Genomic DNA, 21,053 nt, shown 5'->3' on the forward strand with positions numbered 1-21,053 from the left:
GCCGTGCCCGGCCCCCCGCCCCGAGCGTGCCCTGCCCGCCCTGCCCTGCCCTGCCCCGGGAACTCGTTCCGCTCGGCGGCCCTCCAGGCACTCTTTCCCTTATCCCGTGTGAGTCCCTGAGCTGCGTGGCGGTGGAAACCTAACCCTGGTCGCTCTGCTTTAAGCGTGCGGGTTTGTGTGTGCATGGTTTAACTGAACGCGTGTGCCGGAGGTGCCACATAAGTGGAGGCTTTGCGCTGTGAGGGCAGGAGCGCCTCTGCGTGCCAGCGATTCTCCGAAGCGGCGGCTTTTGCCGGAGTTCTGGCCTTGTTTCGAGGGCTGCCGTGTGCTCGCTGGCTCGGGAGCTGCTGTCAGCGCTGAGAGCAAGACCTGCTCTGATTTAATGCTGCGGAGAGATGAAAGGTGGCCGGCTCCTTTTGTGCTTTACCGCTGCTTTCCAAACTGCTTGGCGTCGTCGGATTTCAAGCTATTCGTATTTTGTTTTGAACATTTTTTATACGTAACTGTAGCAGAAAAGAGTTTGAAATTGTGGTGTATTGTATTCCCCTTTTCAGGGCCTTGGGGATGGATTATTAAAAAAAAAACAACAGTATTCTCATTGCTTCAAAAATGATACGGGCAGTGTGCTTTCAGTGGTGGGAGGACTGCTTTCCCTGTTGCATTCCAACTATATTATGGTTAGTGTGACCTCATATCTAATTAACTTGGTATGCCTTTGTGTCTTTGATTCATGATTTCACAGAGATGTTCTGAATGAAAGGCCACTCCTGTTTCTCGAGCTCTTATCCCTTAACTTACTGAAGCAGTGGGTTTCGTGCAAGCATTGTTACCCTGCTGAATGCAGGAGATGTTTACTGTGGCTGGGAATGCATCATGGACAGAATTCAAATGCATGTATTAAAGCAGGATTATTTCCACCGGCAACTGTACCTCCTGAAGTCATTTTTCTTTGAGGCATATCTTTGCAATTATCATGGAAATCAAGAACTCTGAAGGAGGGAGCACAGAAAGTATGAAACTGCTGGAGAGTGTAAACAAGTGCTCCATTTCAATGAGCTTTTCACTGAGCATCTTCATGTTCCAAAAGTTGACGTTATCAGGCTTTTCTATTATTTAATGACTTTGCAAGTACTTTTTACAAAAGCTGTAGAGTTTTTGTTGCTGTTGTTCTGCAACACAGAACAATCATAGCAACAGAGTGAAATGATAGATTTCAACCTTGCCTTTGCTTCCACTTTGGGTTGGTTTTTTTCCCCTCATGTTTGCTGGCAGTGTATGATCCCGTGCTGCTGACACCAGCAAGGGTTGCATTACTGAGAAGTCCAGTTTTAAGTGTCCAATTCTGATGCTTTCTGAAAAATTCTACACTTTGTTAGATAATACCAAAATAAAATGCAGTTAGTTGAGGGTACCTTGAAAAAGTAATTTTTGGTGAATGATGTAAAGTGTTGGAGGAGATGCCTGCCCTCTTGGGAAAGAAAAGCTGTCTGCTAACAGGTGCTATGCTGGTACAGATCACATCCACACCAGCACGGGAAAGGTGTCAGGCAATGGGATCTGCTTGTCTTAACAAGTCTGACCCAAAATACACTGACAGCAGTGCGGAGACTGTTCTCAGAGGCTTGAATTTGAAAGAGAGGAAACAGGCAGTGCATAGGTGTTACATAATTTACATGGGTGTTAGATTCAGGAGCGAGCCTTCCCATTCCTTCAGGAGGATTTCCTTATGCAGGTGCTTACAATAAAGCACATCAAATGTAATATGCTGAATTGAGGCCATTGTTACCCGTTTGTTCCTATAAAATGATTATTTTAGTTACTCTTTGTGAGCCAAGGGAGATTTTTTAGGTCGATGTGAGAGGTGGTGTGTGATCTGATTCCTTCAGGATCAGAGATCTGATGATGTAAGATCTTGTGGCCTGCTGGTGGTGTGTTTGTGGATTGAGTGAGCAATTCAGGTAACTTCAGTGAAGTTATGCCTGTGTGAATGTGAAGAGTTGTTTAGTTCTGTTTTCCCACGTTGATTGATACAGTGTTGGCAGAAGAATGCAGGTTTTTGTCTGAACAGATGGACGTGCGCTGGTTTACAAGGTCGTGCTGCAGGCTTGGTGAGCTGTAGCTCCACTGGGATTCTCTAATATTGCTTTCTGCAGTTGCATGAGAACAAGAGAAGACATTCGTTTTCAATTCTTGAGGCATGCATGTTTCTTCTACTCCAGTCATACGTGATAAGAGCTCTTCTAGTTGTGCATTACCAGTTGGCTGGTGCCTGGCAACTGCTGGCAAACTGTTTTGTGCCCTGCCTTGGTTGTTGGATGACCTGGGCAAATCTGAAGGTAAGCGTCACATTCAGGTTAGCTTGGAAAGCCAGCTTTTGATGGTGGTCTTACTGATGATTCCTTTTGGAAGTGGCAAGTCCTGTGGCTTCAACAGGATTTTCTTCATATGAAGAATACACATATGTGCCAGATCAGTGTGTGTGAGGTATCGTAAAGCACAAAAGTTCTTTCACATTTGAAGGGCAGATGTGACCATACTTTCTTCCAGGAAACTAAACATGCTTAATAGAAACTTTGCCAAAGCTAAACATATCTTCTGTGGCAACTGGTCAAGATATTTTTTCTCTCTGCTGCCTGTGTGCAACACACATGCAAGTTTGGCTTGAGTTTGATAGGCCATAATGTCATGCTGGTGGCCCGAATACCTCATACTTCACTAACAAAGAACATTCTTGATAAAAGAAGATGGAAACATTCATTCTGGTTTGAGTGTTTTCCCTCTTAGTCTGAGCGGTGGGAGGAGATTGAAATTTCAACAGTTCTCTTTATTGTCAGTGCCTACAGTGAATTTTATGCAACTGCATTAAAGTGAGAACTTTTATTTTAAAAACGTTTTGACACTTTCTAATTTATATTTTAAATAGTGTGAGAGAATGTGTTTCACATAACAGAGCCAAAGTTGGGGCATTGACTCAGCTCTGACTCTCAGGAAAGGAGCCCATTTAGTGAATCACCCGTTTTGATACATTGCCTAAATCTAACCCTGTTTACGCTGCGAGAGCAAATGAGATCATAATAAGAAGGTGGTTTCAAAAGCTAACAACTATATTGCATTTTGTAAGAATCTGCATGCGTTATCTTTCTCTCTGGAATAAATTTGAAGGCTTGAATAGATTAGCAGGCTCCATAATGAGATGGGAATGCGTTATTTTGAATGGATCTGGATTGATTTAGACAGGTTCTGGGTTAATTATGTTTGAGACACTTTGCCTGTGACTAATAAGAAAATTGCATGTAATCTAAACTTTAAGGCCTAGGAATCTACGCTGTTGTGCTTGAGCACTCAGGCTTCTGTGATGTCTGTAACTGTGCCTGTCAGAAAAAAATGTATGCAGTAAATAAAATGCCATTGGGTAACTGGATGGGAATTGGTCTGTTTTGTTGGAAAGCCTTTGCTATAGCATTGTATCGTGCTACATCTCACCAAGTCAGGCTTCAGCTGTTTCACGGGGATCCATTCTGCAATTATTTTGTTATGCTTTCTGCAATGCTTATTCTTAAGCAAGTGTTTAGTTTTGAAGCCATATGTATGGGAACTGTTGAGTCACGGCCTGAACCACTGACTGAGCAGCTGGGGAAAGGACCAGGTCAGCCCTGGGAGCACAGGTGAAGGCAATTCAGCTATGTGACTGGAGAGGTGGAACCTGGCTGCACCTCTCTTAGACCTCATTTAAGGACTGTCTCTGGGGAAGGGTCTTTTCCTGGAGATCTCTTCTTGGTGAAGCTTTCCCCTGCAAACCTGTCTTCCAATGCAGGTGAGCAATATTCTTCCCTTCATTTATAGCGCCTCTCCATTGTGCCAGTCCTTTTGTCATCGTGCCTTTGTTGTAATGCCTTCCCACTGTATTGATCTGTCCAGATGCTATGTGTATAATAACGTAATGGGGGAACAGGAAATAATTTTCTCTAAACAGATGGGTAAAATAAAGAATGGAGCAGGAGAGTTTGACATAATGTTATTTTAGTTAGATTTCTAATATATCAGTAAGATATCCTTATATACTGAATCAAGAAGATGAAGAGTAAGATGACAAAGATCTGTGTATTTCACTTCCCTGAAGTCTAACTTTTTTTGTACTCCTGGTTTGTTTGTTTGTTTGTTTTTTTAAGGCTTTCAGATAATAATGATTCTGTGAAGACTAAGCTGAGATATTTCTAAATGCTTCCTGCTATGGTGCTTTCTTATCTCCCTTTCTAGCTCACCTTTGTTCTTACAGTCCTCTTGGTTTCCTAGTGTACTTCAAGATACAAAATCTTGTGCTGTGATCTCCCAATTTTCTTTTGTACCTCCTTGCTACTTTCATCTTTTTATTCCCACTAAGATCAGGTTCTCATGACTTGTAATGACTCCAAACCTCCTCCTCTCTGGGGCCAGGAAGGTGTCTGTGTTGGCAGAAGGTATTCCTCTTGTTCATCCATGCCACCCATGGGCTTGTAGGACTGTCTGCTGCTGTCGGTGGATTTCTTCTGCTGAGTCTGTCCTTTGGAAGCCCTGTATGCATATGCTGAGTTTGTCAATGTACAACAGCTGCAGGATGGAGTTCATTGTGGCTAAAATTTGCAAAACAAGAACTTAGTGATTTGGTGTAGGGCTGCGAGAAGTTAAAGCTCTGAGTTCAGTCCCTCTCCCAGTGAATTCTACTGCCACAGGCCATATTAAAGCAGTTCTCATCCTGCATATGGCTTGATTTAGAGACTCAATTAAGAGGAAACATTAAAGAGATAAGGGGTGGGGGGAAGCAGGGTCTGTGTGAGCAGCTAATTATTCACTTTAATAATTCAGTGGTTTTTACACTAATAGGTTGGAAAGTAAATACCACTTTATATAGATGTGGTATTCTATTACTTACACACTGATAAAATTGAAGTTTAATTAAGACTAAAGCCCAAGACTTTAAACCATTAATGAAACACATTGCTTTGTATAGCCAGTAAAGTACCACTAGTTGGTATTCCTTAACACAAAAGTTGGTTACTTCATCGTAGAGAAGGCTGCTGTTATACTGAGTAGCACTTTAATGTCTGGAGAAGATAATTACAGCTTCATTAACTATAATTTTTATTTAGAGCTTTTGTTTAATAGTGTTAACTTTACTGATTAGTTATATATAATTGTGTGTGCTGAGAACAGGCAGGGATTGATATCCTCTGTTCAGTGGTAAGTCAGGAGCTGCTAGTGAGCTTTGATTAGCCTTCAAACTTTACTATAATGATTACAATGCTTGTGACTTCCTTACTTTGTCACCACTAATCCATCTAGAGGAGCATAAATGCCATCTGTTGGAATGTGAGTACAATACAGTAATATCATTCTCAGAGGATGTGATTCTCACCTCTGTACTGACTTCAGGGGAAGGGCGTAAAAACAAAAGGCCATATTTTCAAAACATCTCCAAGTCCCCAGAAAGGACTCTGATATTTCTGAGTAGCAAATAGCCCGAATATGCAGTATTTGTGCAGGTTCAGGCCAGATGAAATTGTATTAAAGCCTACACATTGGGGCTAAGTGGAAAAACCTACAGCTCTGCCTTAGACTGCTTGTGGAATGTAGTCTGATTCATCTGGGACATTTGAATATGTTTGTTTTGAAAAAATCCATTTTTTAGAAAAATCTCAGGGATTCCACCCAGTAAAATGCAGAGCAGTCCTTTGAAACAATGCCAGTACCTTCAGGCCAGGATTAAAGCATGCATTTTTAAAAGCAAAATTAACTGTTAGAATAATTTACATATGGACGGATGATTTTTTTAATGTAAGGACTAGTTGTCTTATTCCAATCTAGCCAGAAGTTGTGATCCTGGTAATGAAATTACTGGCTACAGTTCTGTAACCTGCATTGTGTTTGAAGACTGGCCATTCTGGCTGTGTAACCTCAAAGCTAGGAAGGAGAGCACTTGGTAAGCTGTGGTCTGGTTTGCACTGCTGTTGAATTGGTTTCATGTGTGGGTGTAGAGTGGTGATTTATGCAAGATCAGAAAGGTAGGAAAATTCTTAAAATAGTGTATTTATTTGTGAAGTAATTTTAATACTTGGTTTGTACCATTGACAAAACTGGCGCCCAATTGCATTTTCTGTGGATGTCTAATCAGGGAAAAAACCTCCTGATCCTCTACACGATGGAAAGGAAGAAAAAAAAAACAGATCTTGGTGCAGAAATCTCTTCGTGTTTACCTCAATTTATTTTTGTCTATTTATGAATCTTCAGGAAGCCTGGAGAGCAAAAACGTTCAAAAGAGCCTTCATCTTTACAATGCATGCATCTGGCAGTTGTGGCGTGTGGGGACCGGCTGGAAGAGACTCTCATCATGCTGAAATCAGCAGTTCTGTTTAGCAGCAGGAGGCTCTGCTTTCACATTTTTTCTGAGGATTCCCTTAAGCCTGAATTCAACAAGAAAGTGAGTTCTGTGTTGTTCAGTAGATAAATACATGGGTTAGTTATAAGCTACAGATCCCAGAGCACAACTACACTGACATGAACGAGTAACAGCTAAGCATTTTATTACTGGAAGTGGCTTCTAAATTCCCTATACATGCATATTAATCAACAACAACACCTTATATAATATGTACTAATTCTCCTGTAAATGTCTTTCAGTTACAGGAATGGCCCTCCTCGTATACAAAGAAATTTGAATACAACATTTACCCAATAACCTTCTCAGTAGGAAATGCTCAGGAATGGAAGAAGTTATTCAAACCATGTGCTGCCCAGCGCCTTTTTCTTCCGGTAAGGATCTGGCTTTCTGAGTAGTTTGTTTCAGGAGGGACAGAAAAAAGAAGGGGAAAAAAAAAAAGATTATTTCCACGGGAAGGAAACTTTGCTGGTGTAATATTAAATTTTATTAATTTTATATTTATTTTTGGGCTGAAACATCTGCTTAAAGGTATTTTAATCTGTACTTTTGCTGCTTAAAAAAAAAACAAACAAACCAGAAATCCAACCTTGCTTTTTTTTCTGCTAGTGAGGAATATGTTTCTTATTTGTCTCTGGTTCCACTAGGCTCCCAGTGGAACTTCCACTTAAGACTCAGTGTGAGAGCTCCTGCAGGGTAGATGCTGCATGCCTTCCATAAATAACATTCTTTTCAGTGTGCAGTCATCATATCTCTTTATCCACTATCTCCCTTTCTTTATGTTGGTCCTCAGAGTGATGCTTTCAGTAATCTCTTCTCTTGTATGAGAGTGTAAGATGTGCCCTTATGGAACAGTTCCAGTGTACGTAAGGTCAGATTTCATGCATGTGCCTCAGGTGCTATGGAATAGTCATGTCCACAGAAAACTTGTGTTCTTTGCTGTGTAATACTTACAGAGTTGTAAATTTGGAAAATATTTAAGGCTGCTGGAGAGCAGTAACATGTTGGTAACAGTTTTGCATATGCAGAGTTTAAAGAACTTATGCAATAAAGCAGTTTCTGTGGAATTGAGAACAGACATCAAAATATCTTGTGCATTGCTGGTTGGTTGGGGTGACTCCAGTAAAGTGACATGCTGCTCACACAGTCCAGATCTCTTCATTGCCATCTTCTGAGAAATAGAGGGACAAAGAAATCTTTACTTTCTCAGATGGAAACAATCAGGAGACAGCTGCATGTCCAAATACTTTAGACTATGAATACATATGTGAAAAAATATGTGCTGTCAGCAGTTCTGTTTATCTGCTGTTTAGGGCTGGGCTTTCAAATGCACAAAGGCCAGATGGGCTGGAAGTAATTCCATCTTCAGCTGGGATCCTCTGTTCCCTGACTAAATATTTATATCACCTGGAAAATAATCCTTCAGTGTTAGTTTGTTCTGTGCAGATTGGTTGTAAGGATTTACTCATCTGGGGCTGTTTTCACTAGATAAACAAAACTTTCTGGTCTTCCTACATCTGCAGTATTTTTGTCATTTTAGTAGAGACACTTGTCACAGAAATGGTTTTGTTATCAGCTTTCTGATGATAGAGAAGAATTATGCATTCATGCTGGTTCATTTAAGCTGGGCAGTGCTTTCTGGCTCCTTTGTTGCTTGCCCCATTTCTAAAGTTTAGAGTTCCCTAGTAACTTCTTGCAAGGAGTATTAGATCACTGCATGTTTTCTTAGGAAAACTGTGAAGCAGACCAAATGGCAAATGTTTGTTTCTCTTGGGGCAGTTGCAAGATATTGTGTGTAGCCAGGCTGAGGTTTAAGGCTTTCAGTAGGCTTAGCTGTCTGAGAATAGCAGTGGCTGATGCTAAGTTGATGTGGATATAATGAGGAAAATGAGTTGTAGTGATAGCTGAGGTGGCAAGTGTCCACTTAGATTTCTGCTGCTCAAGTCCACAGCCTCAATCTGGGTCATTTCACTCACCATTATTTTTACTGTTATTTGATACCCAGGTTCTGATATCCCCTTTGAATAAGACAGTGCTGCAAAAGTCCTGTCTGCACGTGGTGGGAGCAGATAGTCATTAGTGCCTGTTGTTTAGAGGACTGTTTTGACTTACATATATTGCTTATCCTTTCCTGTGCTCGGCATTTTCTACCACAGCAGTGGAAAATGACTGGATTTAGGAAGGATCCCAGAAGAGCAGTAGCTGAGTTTATCAGCTGTTTTGCCCTCAGTTGTGCAAATTGTCCTGTTCCTGATAATGCTAAGCCTGAGTGGAATGTAAGCCTTTGAATCACAAGTGCCTCTCCTGCCAAAGAATCTTCAGCAGCACCAGCAGGCATGTGAAAGCGGCAGGAGGGGATGAGGAATGTGTTCAAGGAAGATTGTGTGAGAATCTTTCAGGGGTTTTACTGGCTGATAAAACTAGAGCTATGGGATGTGATCCTGCAGCTTGTAGTAATGAATTGGTTTGTGCTGGGTAACAGGTTAATGAATGTATTTGCAGTTTGTTGAATCAGCTTGAGTTACTCAAATATTTAGTAAGATCATATGGCTGCCTGCATTTTTGTAGAGGCATTCTGTGACATCTAATCTTACATTTGCTGCACAAATGCAGAGGAAGTAGCTTCTGAGTAGGTAGATTCCATGGAAACTCAGCAGTTTAAATATCTTACTGCAGTCTGTTTCAATAAATCTGTTTCAATAAAACCATCAATGTGGTCTTCAAAGGCAGAGTAAGAGAGATGTGGATCTTAACACAGTTTCTAAATGCTTGAAAAAGATTAAAACTTTTTTTTAAAAAAAAAAGAGAATGCTCTCAGCAGTCACCTGACATCTTCTGTAAACAGAAAGGTAAAAAATTTCTTTACTGAGTAGAACTTCTTTTCATGTACTGTCAAATTCGGGGATGTGGTGATGATGAGCAGCTCTGTACAGCCTGAGAAAGCTGTTGTGCAGTGCTAGGAAGGTTGACAAAATGTAGCCTGTTCAGAGTTCAAGTAGCCCTGTAATACGTGTCAATGTTGTGTGTAGTTCACATGTAGAAACTGGAAAATTCCTTATATTCTCTATCCCAAAAGTTATGCAGGGAGTGTATGTCAAGCTAAGACTTCTTAATTCTTATCCAGTTCCTTTTGTATGCCAAATGGCTTATGGCTTTTTCTCCTTCTTCCTACACCCCAATAAATAATCAGTCAACACCGTATTTTCTTTTGGTTTTTGGGTAGCTTAGGATTAGGGGTTAGTCTGACTGGACCATAAAGATTCCTGAGGATAATCCTAAATATCTGGTTGGTTGTTTTTTTTTTTTCCAATAAGAGCACAGTTGTGACATTTAAACCGTTTTGTAGTACTAACATTGATGTTAAAACACAATGTGTTCTGGCCTAATGAATGTTGCACCACAGAGCTGACTTTCAGCTGGTTCTAAGACAGCAATACAGAACTGCTGAAACAAGCGGGTAAAATAAACATTTTGGGATTTTTGGATGATTTTATTTGTAGTAGTGACTAACCTTGAGACTTTTCTCAAGACACTGAATCTACTGAAGGTAGATTCCCCATATTCTCTTGAGAATGAAGGAGTAACCTACCCAATGGATCAGTGGAGTAACACTGAGGATAGATGTATGAGCCTTATCGAGACAAAATTCTGTTGTAACTTGAGTTAATTGCTAATTACAGTTTAGTTTAGTTACTCTAATTTGCAGTACTACATTAGCATCAAGATGCAAACTTAATTGTGGCTCACTGATTCATCTGTAATTTTGGATAAAGCTCAGCTAAATTAACGCACTAGCTGTTGCAAGCCATCATGTAACACAACTTCTCAATATTCCAATGTGTTTACACAGTAGCATGTTATTACTTGCCAGTCTTGCAAACACAGGAGAATCTATAGAGACAGAAGTTGTGAAATGAAATAACTGATAATTGAGTATTTAAGTGAAGTGTCAGGCTAAATATAGCAAGTTCTGTACAGAACTTCTGATTTACTAAGAATACTCCCTATTGCTGGAAAAAAACCACCACCCCTCTCAAGCAATAAGTGCCCATAGTGCAGGAGGTAAATGCAGTCAACACATATTCCTGACCATTCAGTTTAATGTCATGGACTATCAGGTATGTCTATATGGTTTGTGCCAGCAGGCAAAATCAGGGTACCAGGCAGTCCTGCATTGCTTCTGTTGCAGGTCAGACATGCATCCGTTTTAAGCTGCAGTCAGTTGCCCTGTCTGGGGCAGAGCCCAAGAATTGAGGTCTGGTACCTCCACCTGCTTTGTGTTGCATGGCTGTTCCTGACATCAAAAATCAGCAGCCAAAAATGCACAACCTTCTGTCCTTTGCTTTTGATTCATTAAAAGTTAAATATTGTTTGACTTGAGTTCTGTGGAAAGCATAAGATTTTTCTGAAAGCTGTATGTAGGTTTGGAACACAGTGTTTGAAAATAGAACTACCTGAAAGCTATGGGACAAGGGGAATGCCAGAATTATTTAAATGAACTTTCATCCCTGGTGTAATTCTATTGAAATTCAGGGAGTTAAGCAAGGATCTCTTAGAGTTGTGATTTCTGAAATTAAATTCTTCCACCTAAGACTAAGTTAAATGCACAGCCAGAAGGAGATGTGATCAATTCAAACTGACGTGTAGGTTTTAAATAAGTCTTAACACTTTGCACATTAAGAGGGAAGTGTGAAGGGCTTATAAGGAGCAGCACAGCTTTTCTTTCAGCAGTTGTCACTGCAGGGCAGCAGCTTGGACGGGAGAGAGACAGGAATCTTTTGGCAGACCAGGAAAGGAGAGTGTATGAATCTCAGTGTAGGTTGACAAGGTGGAAAGCATGGAGTTGAATGCCAGTAGGCACCCACTGCACAAAGAGCTGGAAAACTTGCTTGAATCTATTTATAAACAGGAAAACTATTAGAGTCCTTTGACTTTCACAGAATGAATTTTATGCGTATGTTTGCAGATACTGAAAAAAAACCCAAAGTTTTTCTGCTGGAAGAGGCCGTGATCGCACTGACACTTAGGTTTAAGAGGGGTTCCCAAGTGCACGTGTTGAACTCTGCCCTTAATTCTCTGCTAAGAAATGCCTAAATCTGTCTCTCTGCTGGGGCATTATTTAAAAAATAAAATAAAAATCCTGATTTGCTCTGCAGTGTGCTGCTGTCCCTCAGGCAAAATCTAATAGCTTTTTATCGTGCTCTTTGTGTATTTGAGTGTTATCTCCCATCTTGGACTAAATTTGGGGGGATTTTTCCCTATACTTTCATTTTATTTGACTTAATACGGTGGATCCCTATGAGTTAGGTCTTGTTGGTGCTATATAATAATATGCAGTATCAAGAATATCCCTAAGCTAAAAATTCTTTTCTTTTTTTCAACTACCTGTCCTCTGCTGACTTACATTGATTTTTATTTTTTTTGCTTGTTAAGTATTGGATTTCAGCTCTTCAGTGTGTTACTGAGTTAATGTCACTCATTTATTGATACCTTCACCTGCTGTTTTGAGTCGAAGAATTCTTGGCAGTGTATTGCTACAACCTCCTGTACGGTGAAGTGGTCTGGACTGTGTTGGATTTATTTATATGGAGATTGTTGTAAGCCAGATGTACAGACATTTGCCTTCTCGTGCCTGCCCTGCTATGTAGGAAGAACGTATAGTTATGTCAGGAATTTGTTAAACTTGGCTGAATGCCAGTTCAAATTGTAAAGTGTTCCATCAGGTGAAAAAATGTCACTCGATCAGTACTCGCAGATTTGGCGATGTAATGGATGCCTGTTGACCTCATCTTATCAAGTGAACAAAATACTTTTTCAAAATCTAATTGTTCTCTCTGTCTTTCACAAATAACCTTTGTCACAATATATTTCAATTCATGTAAAAAATCAATTTGTTTGGTAGTATTAAGTTATCTGTAAACAGGAGAGGTTGTCATTAGTATCACTGTAATCAGACAAGTGACCGATGGTTCCAGTCCAACGCCTGGTGCAAATCAATAGCCCTTTGGATTTGCTTTTCAAGTAAAGAGGGAGAGAAATGAGGTTTGGAGATGAGAGCACAGTAAAAATCCAGGAATTTTTAAATAGTTTTCTAAAATAATGAAGAGCAACAAAAGTTCAGTTGAACCTGATGGTCAGCCTGAGCAAGTAACATTTACTACCTTCCAAACAGCTGCTGCAGACAGTAAGGGAGTTTTCTCTATTATTGAAGCAATATATAATTTGCCCTACTGAAATTAAGGAATGAGCATGTAAGCACTTGGGTAGCCACAAGGGGGAACATTGTTAACGAGAATAGATGAAATATCCTGGGTCTAATTTACATTTACACCCCCGTGACTTGACTAACTTTACTGTTATTCCTGATATAGTCTGGTAACAGAGATCTGAGCTGATGAGTTTTAGTAGAACATTTCTACTCACCAAGGGATGTTTTTTTCTTCAGGAGCATAATTATGCATTTTTTGTGATTAATAAGGTTTTCTTAATTAATGTAAAACATTTTTATGTATTAACGTTGAATATAAGTTTCTTTGTGTAGGAACACATGGTTGTAATAAGAAGAATTGTTCCTGTATGTAATTACATTTTAGATGATAAATCAGCAACTTATTTTATATTAGCAGTTTAATGTAGAAGTACCTTTTGCCAGTAATCTTCCTTTTTGTTATGTTTGTTTTTTCATCTCTTCTTACTGTGCAAACCCAAAAGGTTATTTTAAAGGATGTGGATTCTCTCCTTTATGTGGACACTGATGTTCTCTTCCTGAGGCCCATCGATGACATCTGGCACATCCTGAAAGAATTCAACTCAACGCAGCTAGCTGCTATGGCCCCAGAGCACGAAATACCAAAGATTGGCTGGTACAGTCGATTTGCACGTCACCCCTATTATGGGACAACTGGAGTCAATTCTGGAGTGATGCTAATGAATTTAACACGGATACGCAACACTCAGTTCAGGGTGAGAAGAAATACAGCTGTTGCAGTAACTGGTGACTTGTGGATTCTTCACATCTTCTAAAATTTAGTATAAAAATAAATTAAGTTTAGACTATAAAGAATCTGAAAAATACGGAATGAATATTGCAATTCTTTTAGTATTAAATAAAAATGATGGTTAAAACATGAGAAATATCCTCATGAGGCTGAAGTACTGAGGTCTTGCTGATGAAGCAGTCTCCTTGCAGTAGTGAAACTGACTTCTTCGGCATTTCACTCTCTCTTCACAGGTACATTAAAGAATCATTTCAGGGACCTTCAGTTTAATCACTGTTTGTTAAAATTGAGAAGCTTGATGTAAATATCCAGATAAATTGGTAATTATTTGCATCAAAAATGAATAAAATGTTGTTTTCTGCTGCAGACTGAATGATTCTGTGAATTGATAAAAATGAAAAGGGAATGTTTTCACTGCCTAAACTGACATTTCTTTTTTTGTGAAAGGCTAATCATGATAAATCTTGCTTGTTTTGTTGAGCGTGTGCTCTGTAACCTCTTAAGAAACTTAATTTGCCCCTGAGGGATCTTATTCTTCAGGCAATGCTTGAAGTTGCCTGTAACATTTCAGGAGCAGTTTGATTGAAGAAAAAATTAAACCAACTTGCTCTTACTATCAGAATTCCTTAAGAAAGGACAATGATTTTCAGTTTGCTTTTTTTCTCACCTCTCTACCTCAATTTTCAGCTCATCCCTGCCCTTATTTTCCACTTCTCCCTAGTGTTGCTCAGTATAGGAAGGTTCTGAATAGCAGGAGCTGACATCAAAGCATGACTTTATTTTCTTGTTGAACTAGATGAATAGAGCACAATCAGCTTCACTGTTCCAGCCCTAACCAGAGCAGTATTTCCTAGCAGTTCTTTTTTTAGGTATCTTGACATGGCTTTGCAGACTTAGAGATATGTGGTCATTGTGCTCTGAGTCATACATCATATCAACAATGGCAGCAGTAATGCACTGTTTTTGTTTTTCTGTCCTGCAGAACAGTGTGATACCGAGTGGTTTGACTTGGGAAGAAATGTTATATCCATTATATCAAAAGTACAAAAATTACATTACATGGGGAGACCAGGATTTACTAAATATTATTTTTTACTTCAACCCAGGTAAGTAAGCTTTCTTGAAGTGATGTTTACCTACTAAATGCAAAGAAGTGCTTTTTGTTACTTCTGATATGCATAGTGTACTCTGGCATGAAGGTAGTGTGGTAAGCACAGCCAGGATTGTATTCCCTTAGATGAACTTAAGAACAGAATGGGATTGGATTTATCTTTATTTATTCCATCTTTTCTTCTGTTCTAAGGAATCCTAGTATATGGAATTGGGTGAAGTCAAATGCAGCTAACATAAGGGAAAGCAAAGCAAGCTAACATTTGTTTATTGCAGTCTGATGCCAGGCATCAATGTCTTTAGTATGCTATGTGCTAGTCTCAATCTTGGGGAAAAATAAGGTGGAAAAAATCTTTGTTATGAGATTATAAATTAACTTCCAAAAAAAAAACCCTCAAATGTTAGAGTCTTCTGGAGGAAGAACATGAAATCAGATTAGTTGTGAAGTCAAACTTAGACTGCTAATTTAAGTGTGACGGAGGGGAAAAAACAATATAAGCATTCTCTTCTGTACTGTGGTGTGCCTTTTCCTTGTAATTTCTAAATAACTGTTTTATAAACAAACATTAGACAGCACAAGAAAACCAAGTAACTGGATGCTACTAAAACATCAGAGCAGACTTTGGAGGTAAATTGCTGGATTGTTAAAACTGGCCTGGAAAGAAATCGCCTGAGACTGCTGCAGGTGGCTTTTTATGGATACAGTGTGCTGGCTTAAAACTGCATGGATCTGTGTTACCTGGCATCTGAAAAGATGCACCCTTCTTCCTGTCCTGCAAAGCTGCTGTCTCACAAAGCTGTTTTGATGATGAATGTATTTGAGGGATTGTAGAGCAGCTGGAGTCCAAGTCCAGCTGTGACAGCAAAAAACGTGTGGAAGAGCCATGGTGAGAAGAAGATCAAGAATAATCAAATGACATGTAATAAAGCTGATAAACACCTGATGACATCCTCTCCCCATAGTAACCTGCTGAGGAGTTGTGCTCACAAACATCTGCTCAGGCTTACTGAAAGGTCCCTTTTAACTGTAGCAGGGTTTGGATTGGTGCACTGCAGCTCTTCTTGTGCTTTCGGCAACACTGGGGAGCAATTCTGGATGTGTGATAGATACTGAATGGAAACCACTTACAATTTGCTCTCTTTGGAGCAGTCTTCTGCTGGAGAGCCTTAGGTGAATAAGTGTTTCAGAATAGTGTTCTCTTACTTCCTCAACAATCACACAGGACCAGCTGCAGATTTTCTGGGAAGCTAAGAAAGGCCAAGTGGAGAATTCCATCTTCAGTGCTTCTGACATACTGCCAACATAGTGCAGTGATTATTGTACTCCATTTCCATAGCAAAAGGATCGCAGGCACTGGCATGATTTATTATAAGTATATTGCAAATACATGCATGGAGGAAGCTTAAAAAAAATCAGTAGGCTTCAAGGTCTCTTGAGAAATTAGACTCATCTTTAAAATAGCCTAGATCTTAGAATTTAACAGATAACTCTTGAGAACACTGGATGAGATGCAGCACCTCTTGTGCTCTGCTGTGTGTCCATATAAAAAATGGTTGTAGCTTCAGTGAGAGATTTGTTAGCAAACAATGGATGTGCATTGCAAGCTTTTGCTGCTGTCTCCAGAAGGATTCAGGATTCTGGAAAACAGTGAGTGCACTTCTGTAACTCTCAAAACAACTTCTTACGGCAGAAAACTCTGAACAGAGCCCCATTCTCTAGATTCGATTCAGTCTTTAACTTTGGAAAATGAACTCTTGATTTGTTTGCACCCAGTCTTTGCATTGCCTTCTCTTTTTGTTAGTTCCAGTCTGACAATGCTGAGACAGGTGTAGCCATCCTCAGAGGAAAGGAAGCTTTTATGTCTAGATGCTGCTTTGGCCTTTTGTAAAAGAAGTAACTGCGTATTTTTTTTCCTGACCATCAGTCCCCACTTTTCTACAGAAACACAATTTAACTTGTAACTCATTTATGATTTTGTTTTTTTTTTTTCTCCCCGTTGCCTCTGACTGACATTGGTAGAGTGTCTCTACGTGTTTCCATGTCAGTGGAACTACCGACCTGACCACTGTATGTATGGAAGTAACTGTAAAGGTGCAGAAGAAGAAGGTGTCTCTATTCTGCATGGAAATAGAGGTGTCTACCATGATGATAAGCAGCCTACATTCAAGGCACTCTATGAAGTGATACGTGATGTAAGTCTTGTATTTTGATAGAGGATTATTTCAGTGCGGGTTGTAGCTTTAGCCTGGTCACTCAGATTGTTATTACAGCAGATGAAGCTGAGCATACCCATCAGTCACAAATGACAAAGGCATTGTGGCCTGCCCCATTTCACAGTCCTTCATATTATGGTAAACTTGTAATCAGAAAGTCTGATAAATTGCTTTTCTGTAGTACTGGATGGAGAAGTAATTGAATGGAATTCTTTCTGCTGGCACAGTATCCCTGGTTCATAAATGCCCAGTAAAATCTTGTACTCCCCAAGCAGCTGGAGCCTCTACACCCATAGAAGGCAGAGAATTGTTTCAGTAGCTTGCATACAGACACAGCTCCATATTTCCTCTTTGAGGAGGAATTCAAGCTGTAGACTTCCCGGTCCATATGCAAAGTAAGAGACTGTCACCAGCTAATATAGTTAAACATAATCTGCGTGTGTGTGGACATGTGAATTTGTGCTCAAGTTCCAGAATTCTTCCTTCTTCTAAAACACTGCAGTATCCCCCCACTGTTGTCCTTTCCAAAAGGAGAGCTGGACTAAAAACTAATAACTATTTTTCTCTATTTTTCTTTAGTTTCCATTTGAAGACAATCTCTTCCAGTCTTTGTACTATCCTCTTCAGTCTAAGTTCCTGGATACAGTGCACACTTTATGTGGGAGAATTCCACAAGTATTTTTGAAGCAAATTGAGAAAACTATGAAGAAGGTGTATGAAAATCGTGTCATTGTCTACCTGGGGGCCAACCACAGATACTAAATGTAGTTGTATTTTTACATGAAACTTGCACCTAGGTGGCTTGTGCTTGGATGTCTTAAAGCATTTAAATGAAGGATGTTACCTCTTTGTCTTAAACTCAGACAAAAAAAAAAAATCCTTATTCAATTTCCTAGTAGCTCTCTGAAATTATAAAGTCTGAAGTGATCCACCGTAACAGTCCTTTTGTTCTTTTCCTACTTTTGTCTTTTTTTTTCCTTCTTCTTGGTTGCAACAGGAAGAATTGATGATTCTCACTTTGTTTATGAGTTTACTTTATTTGTTTAAGAGCAGCAATATTCACTATAACTTTTTTTTAAGTTATACAAAAGTTCGTTCTGAACTTAAGCTCAACAAAAAAGTGGCATTTTGAGCTATTACGTATGGAATATAGCTTCAGATGATATGGCAAGCATCTTTTTCCAAGTGCGTGAGGTGTGAAAGTGTTTGTGACACATCCATAAGAGTGATGTGTGAAAGACACAACATGGCACACTGCACTGCTGCAGAATCATCTGAGTCAAGAAGGTGTTAAGATAGGGAGCCTTGTGTCTTAGCAGCTTCAGTGCAGGCCTGTGCTGGTCCTAAACAGCACAGAGCAGACAAACAGAATCAGTCTGCTCTTCTCACCTCTGTGCTGCAAATTCCAATCAACAGTTTGTGCATGTTCTGTGACTCAGAGATGTTATCTTAAAGGCTTTGCCACAGAAGTGTAAGTGGACTCGTAAAGGACAGAGGCACCTCTGCGCTTATTTTGATGGAAAGCCCAGAGTTTCATAATGGGAACCAGAGACATTTAAACTTAAGTGTAGATGTTACCCTCTCCCACAACTTGTCTTACTTACTATTTCAGTTAAAGTTTTAGTTCCAGCTTAAAAAAGAAAGTGTTTCTGGATACAGTGAAGTTTGAAAATGTAATCCAAGCTAACCTTCAAAAACCAGAAGACAATGAAGGGGAAACTCAGCATGCTGTTTTGAGAAGTTTAAGATAATGTAAGCCTATGATAAGAGGTAAGCGTTTTAAGTTAGCAGTAAAGAGAACATAAAGAAGTCTTCGTTTGCTTTTTTTTTTAATTTTATTTTCAAATACCAGAGTAAAGCTGACGTTAGGTCAAATGAGGATAGATGAGACACATGCTGGCCATTCTGAATGCCTCATTTCCATGTCTATAAGCCACAGAAAGTTGCAGAGCAAAAGCCTTGTTGCCCAGACGGTTTAGATCTGGTGCTAAGTCTCAGAAGTTCAGAAAGCTGTGACTGTGTAAGCTATGACTCAGCACAACCCTCTGGCTGTGGGCACGTTAAAATGAAGGAATGGAATTCATTACAAAACAAAGGCATTATTACATATAAAATGTTTAGGGATCAAAACAGTGCTTTTTATGTTTGCAGGAGGTGCTACGTTATCTTCTGAAAGAGCTATTAAAATATATGAAGTATGTGCTTTAACATGAAGACTCCTGTTAGTATAATAACCACTTGCCAGAAGAATGGGAGAGTTCTTCCCGCTGTGCTTTTTCTGGGGGGGGCAGGGGAAGCTGTAATTTGAGTTCTCCAAAATGTATTAAAACAATTACTTAACTTTGATTTTTGTTGTTGTTGGAATTATTAATTTATATTCTATTACAGCTTCCAAAACCATATCGTATTTGATTTTAATAGTAGTTGGCTCTAATATTAATCTTATTTAGAAACCAGTTTTCATTTATTTTGTATTTTGTACTTCTGGCTAATTCGTGTAAATTAGCCATCCATTACTTCAGTAATGGAATGTGTAAATACTTAGATGGGCCTTATCCTCTTTTCCTCTTCCTTTCATATTTGACTTATTTCCAGTGGTGTGTCACACTGAGGAGTGTCATTGTAATGTAGAAAGGAAAACCAAAATCTTTTTCTGTAAATTAGTAGAAACTCCAACATACTGAGTGTGTTGCTAACAACAAATCTCCTTTCACATTGACAAAGAAACAACAGGGTGCAGCCCAAAGAACTGTGTCCTGGTTGTGTGAAAGTAAGCCCTAACCCAGCAGCTATTTGGTACTCTGAATTCTGTCTCTAGTTGGTAGGCCTTATATGCAGTGCATAAAGTTAAGCATGTAACCAAGACCTTGCTGTATCAGCGTCAAATATTCAGGTTTTCAATTTGCTATGTTATACTTGAACTTGCTGAAGGTAGATAAGTAGGGGCTTTACATGAAGAGCTGCTGAGCACCTCCTTTTAGCCCAAAGCCATTTAAGAAAGCATCAGGTTACAAATGCATGTTGTACAACAAAGAACTGCCAGAGTAGGAAGCACTTGGTTGCGTTTCTAAAAGGTGAGAGTTTTTCTAGGCTCTTTGCCTGTGTATTATGAAGTGGGCTTAGATAGCTTTGCTATCATTTCTTTTTCTTTCAAGTGGAAACTGGAAACTGCTCTGTGAGTGTATGCATGTGTACACCTATGCAACGTGGGTGTATGTGTAAGGAACTATGTAGCTTTCTTGTATCATTTAATTCTTGTGTTTTTATTTGACAAGTGCACCAATTGTTTATAGCTCCCAAGGAGGCATAGCAGTGCATTTCTGTGTTAAGATCCTCTGGCTTAAAGTACGAATAAATGAAATTTTAAGCAAGCTCTGTATTTTGTGCTGGTTTTTTTTGTTGTTGTTGTTAAAAGTGTGTGTGTGTGTGTGTGTGTGTGTGTGTACTGGGACTTGAGTTAGATTAGTAGAAGCTATGTTAACTTTCCAGTGTAGTGTTTTTTCTATGCCCTTTTTGAAGAGTTTAGTTACTTTATATACTGTACAATATATGTCACCAGAATTCTGAAGTCTGTTTTTAAATTTGCTTTCAATGAGACTGCGATATCCTTTGGTATGTTTTAACCTTTTTCTGTTAAAAGGTGTGCAGAGGTATAGCTGCAGGAAAACGTATTCTTTTAACCTGTTGCTGCATTTAAAATGCATGCCTTCTCACCTTGCTGTACTGCATCCTGCACTGGTACTTATGGCCTTTCTTGAATCTCTTCTGTAGTACTTATGGGATTTGGTCATTTAGCATCATTTGCCTTCTTTCCCCCTCCCTTTTGTTTTTTGGCACTCTTGTATGGTCACTGCTGCAGCGTCCTTGGTTTTGCTACAATGCCTTTGTGTGATAGAAGTTTGTGAGCTGTCACTTCAGCCAAGCCAGTAGTCTGCCTGGTTATGAAATTGTTTTCTCATTTGCTAAAATTACTCAGCTGTGTGGTATGTTGGGCTCAGTCACGTTCTCTTTGAAGTCGAGACTAAAACTCCAATTGAAATTAATGAGAAAAGGTAAGGCCAGCTGTAAATCAATACAATATTTCTTCATTTCAGGCATGAGGAGTGTGTAATTGTGTTGTGTTCCATTATATGCTCTGTAATTAGCCTTGTCTGTGCTATTCTGATCCAGTATGTTTCGCTAGCAACCATGGCTTTAGTCAGTACTGTAGTATGTGGGGAGAACATGCACAGATTTTCCAAAGTACAGGATAGGCAGAAGCAAGATGGATGCAATAGCAAACAGGTCAAGCATTTCTCTGCCCTTTGTGATTCAGAGGA

General features: G+C 39.5%; 1 protein-coding gene across 3 annotated transcripts; it reads left to right on the forward strand.

Annotated features, from left to right (window-relative positions):
* Nucleotides 1-86: 86 nt before the first annotated feature.
* GXYLT2 (glucoside xylosyltransferase 2) lies at nt 87-20,105 on the forward strand. Of its 3 annotated transcripts, none has more exons than XM_019620221.2 (7): nt 87-108; nt 6,265-6,454; nt 6,655-6,786; nt 13,124-13,375; nt 14,393-14,516; nt 16,541-16,713; nt 17,314-20,105. In XM_019620221.2, exons 2-7 carry the CDS (start codon nt 6,314-6,316, stop codon nt 17,494-17,496), a joined length of 1,005 nt encoding a protein of 334 aa, XP_019475766.1. In that variant the 5' UTR covers nt 87-108; nt 6,265-6,313; the 3' UTR covers nt 17,497-20,105. The 3 variants fall into 3 exon arrangements, with proteins under 3 accessions (XP_019475766.1, XP_010717039.1, XP_019475765.1); XM_010718737.3 differs by lacking the exon at nt 87-108 and adding an exon at nt 443-677; XM_019620220.2 differs by lacking the exon at nt 87-108 and adding an exon at nt 3,797-3,814.
* Nucleotides 20,106-21,053: the final 948 nt, after the last annotated feature.

Source organism: Meleagris gallopavo, chromosome 14 (assembly GCF_000146605.3).
Source record: "Meleagris gallopavo isolate NT-WF06-2002-E0010 breed Aviagen turkey brand Nicholas breeding stock chromosome 14, Turkey_5.1, whole genome shotgun sequence".
In the NCBI taxonomy this organism is placed as follows: Eukaryota; Metazoa; Chordata; class Aves; order Galliformes; family Phasianidae; genus Meleagris; species Meleagris gallopavo.

Excerpts from the sequence above, each read along its gene's own strand:
- GXYLT2 (XM_010718737.3), top strand. The coding sequence starts at position 610 with ATGATACGGGCAGTGTGCTTTCAGTGGTGGGAGGACTGCTTTCCCTGT. Across the intron at positions 6,787-13,123 it reads CCCAGCGCCTTTTTCTTCCG|GTTATTTTAAAGGATGTGGA; the intron begins GTAAGGATCTGG and ends CAAACCCAAAAG. Across the intron at positions 13,376-14,392 it reads TACGCAACACTCAGTTCAGG|AACAGTGTGATACCGAGTGG; the intron begins GTGAGAAGAAAT and ends TCTGTCCTGCAG.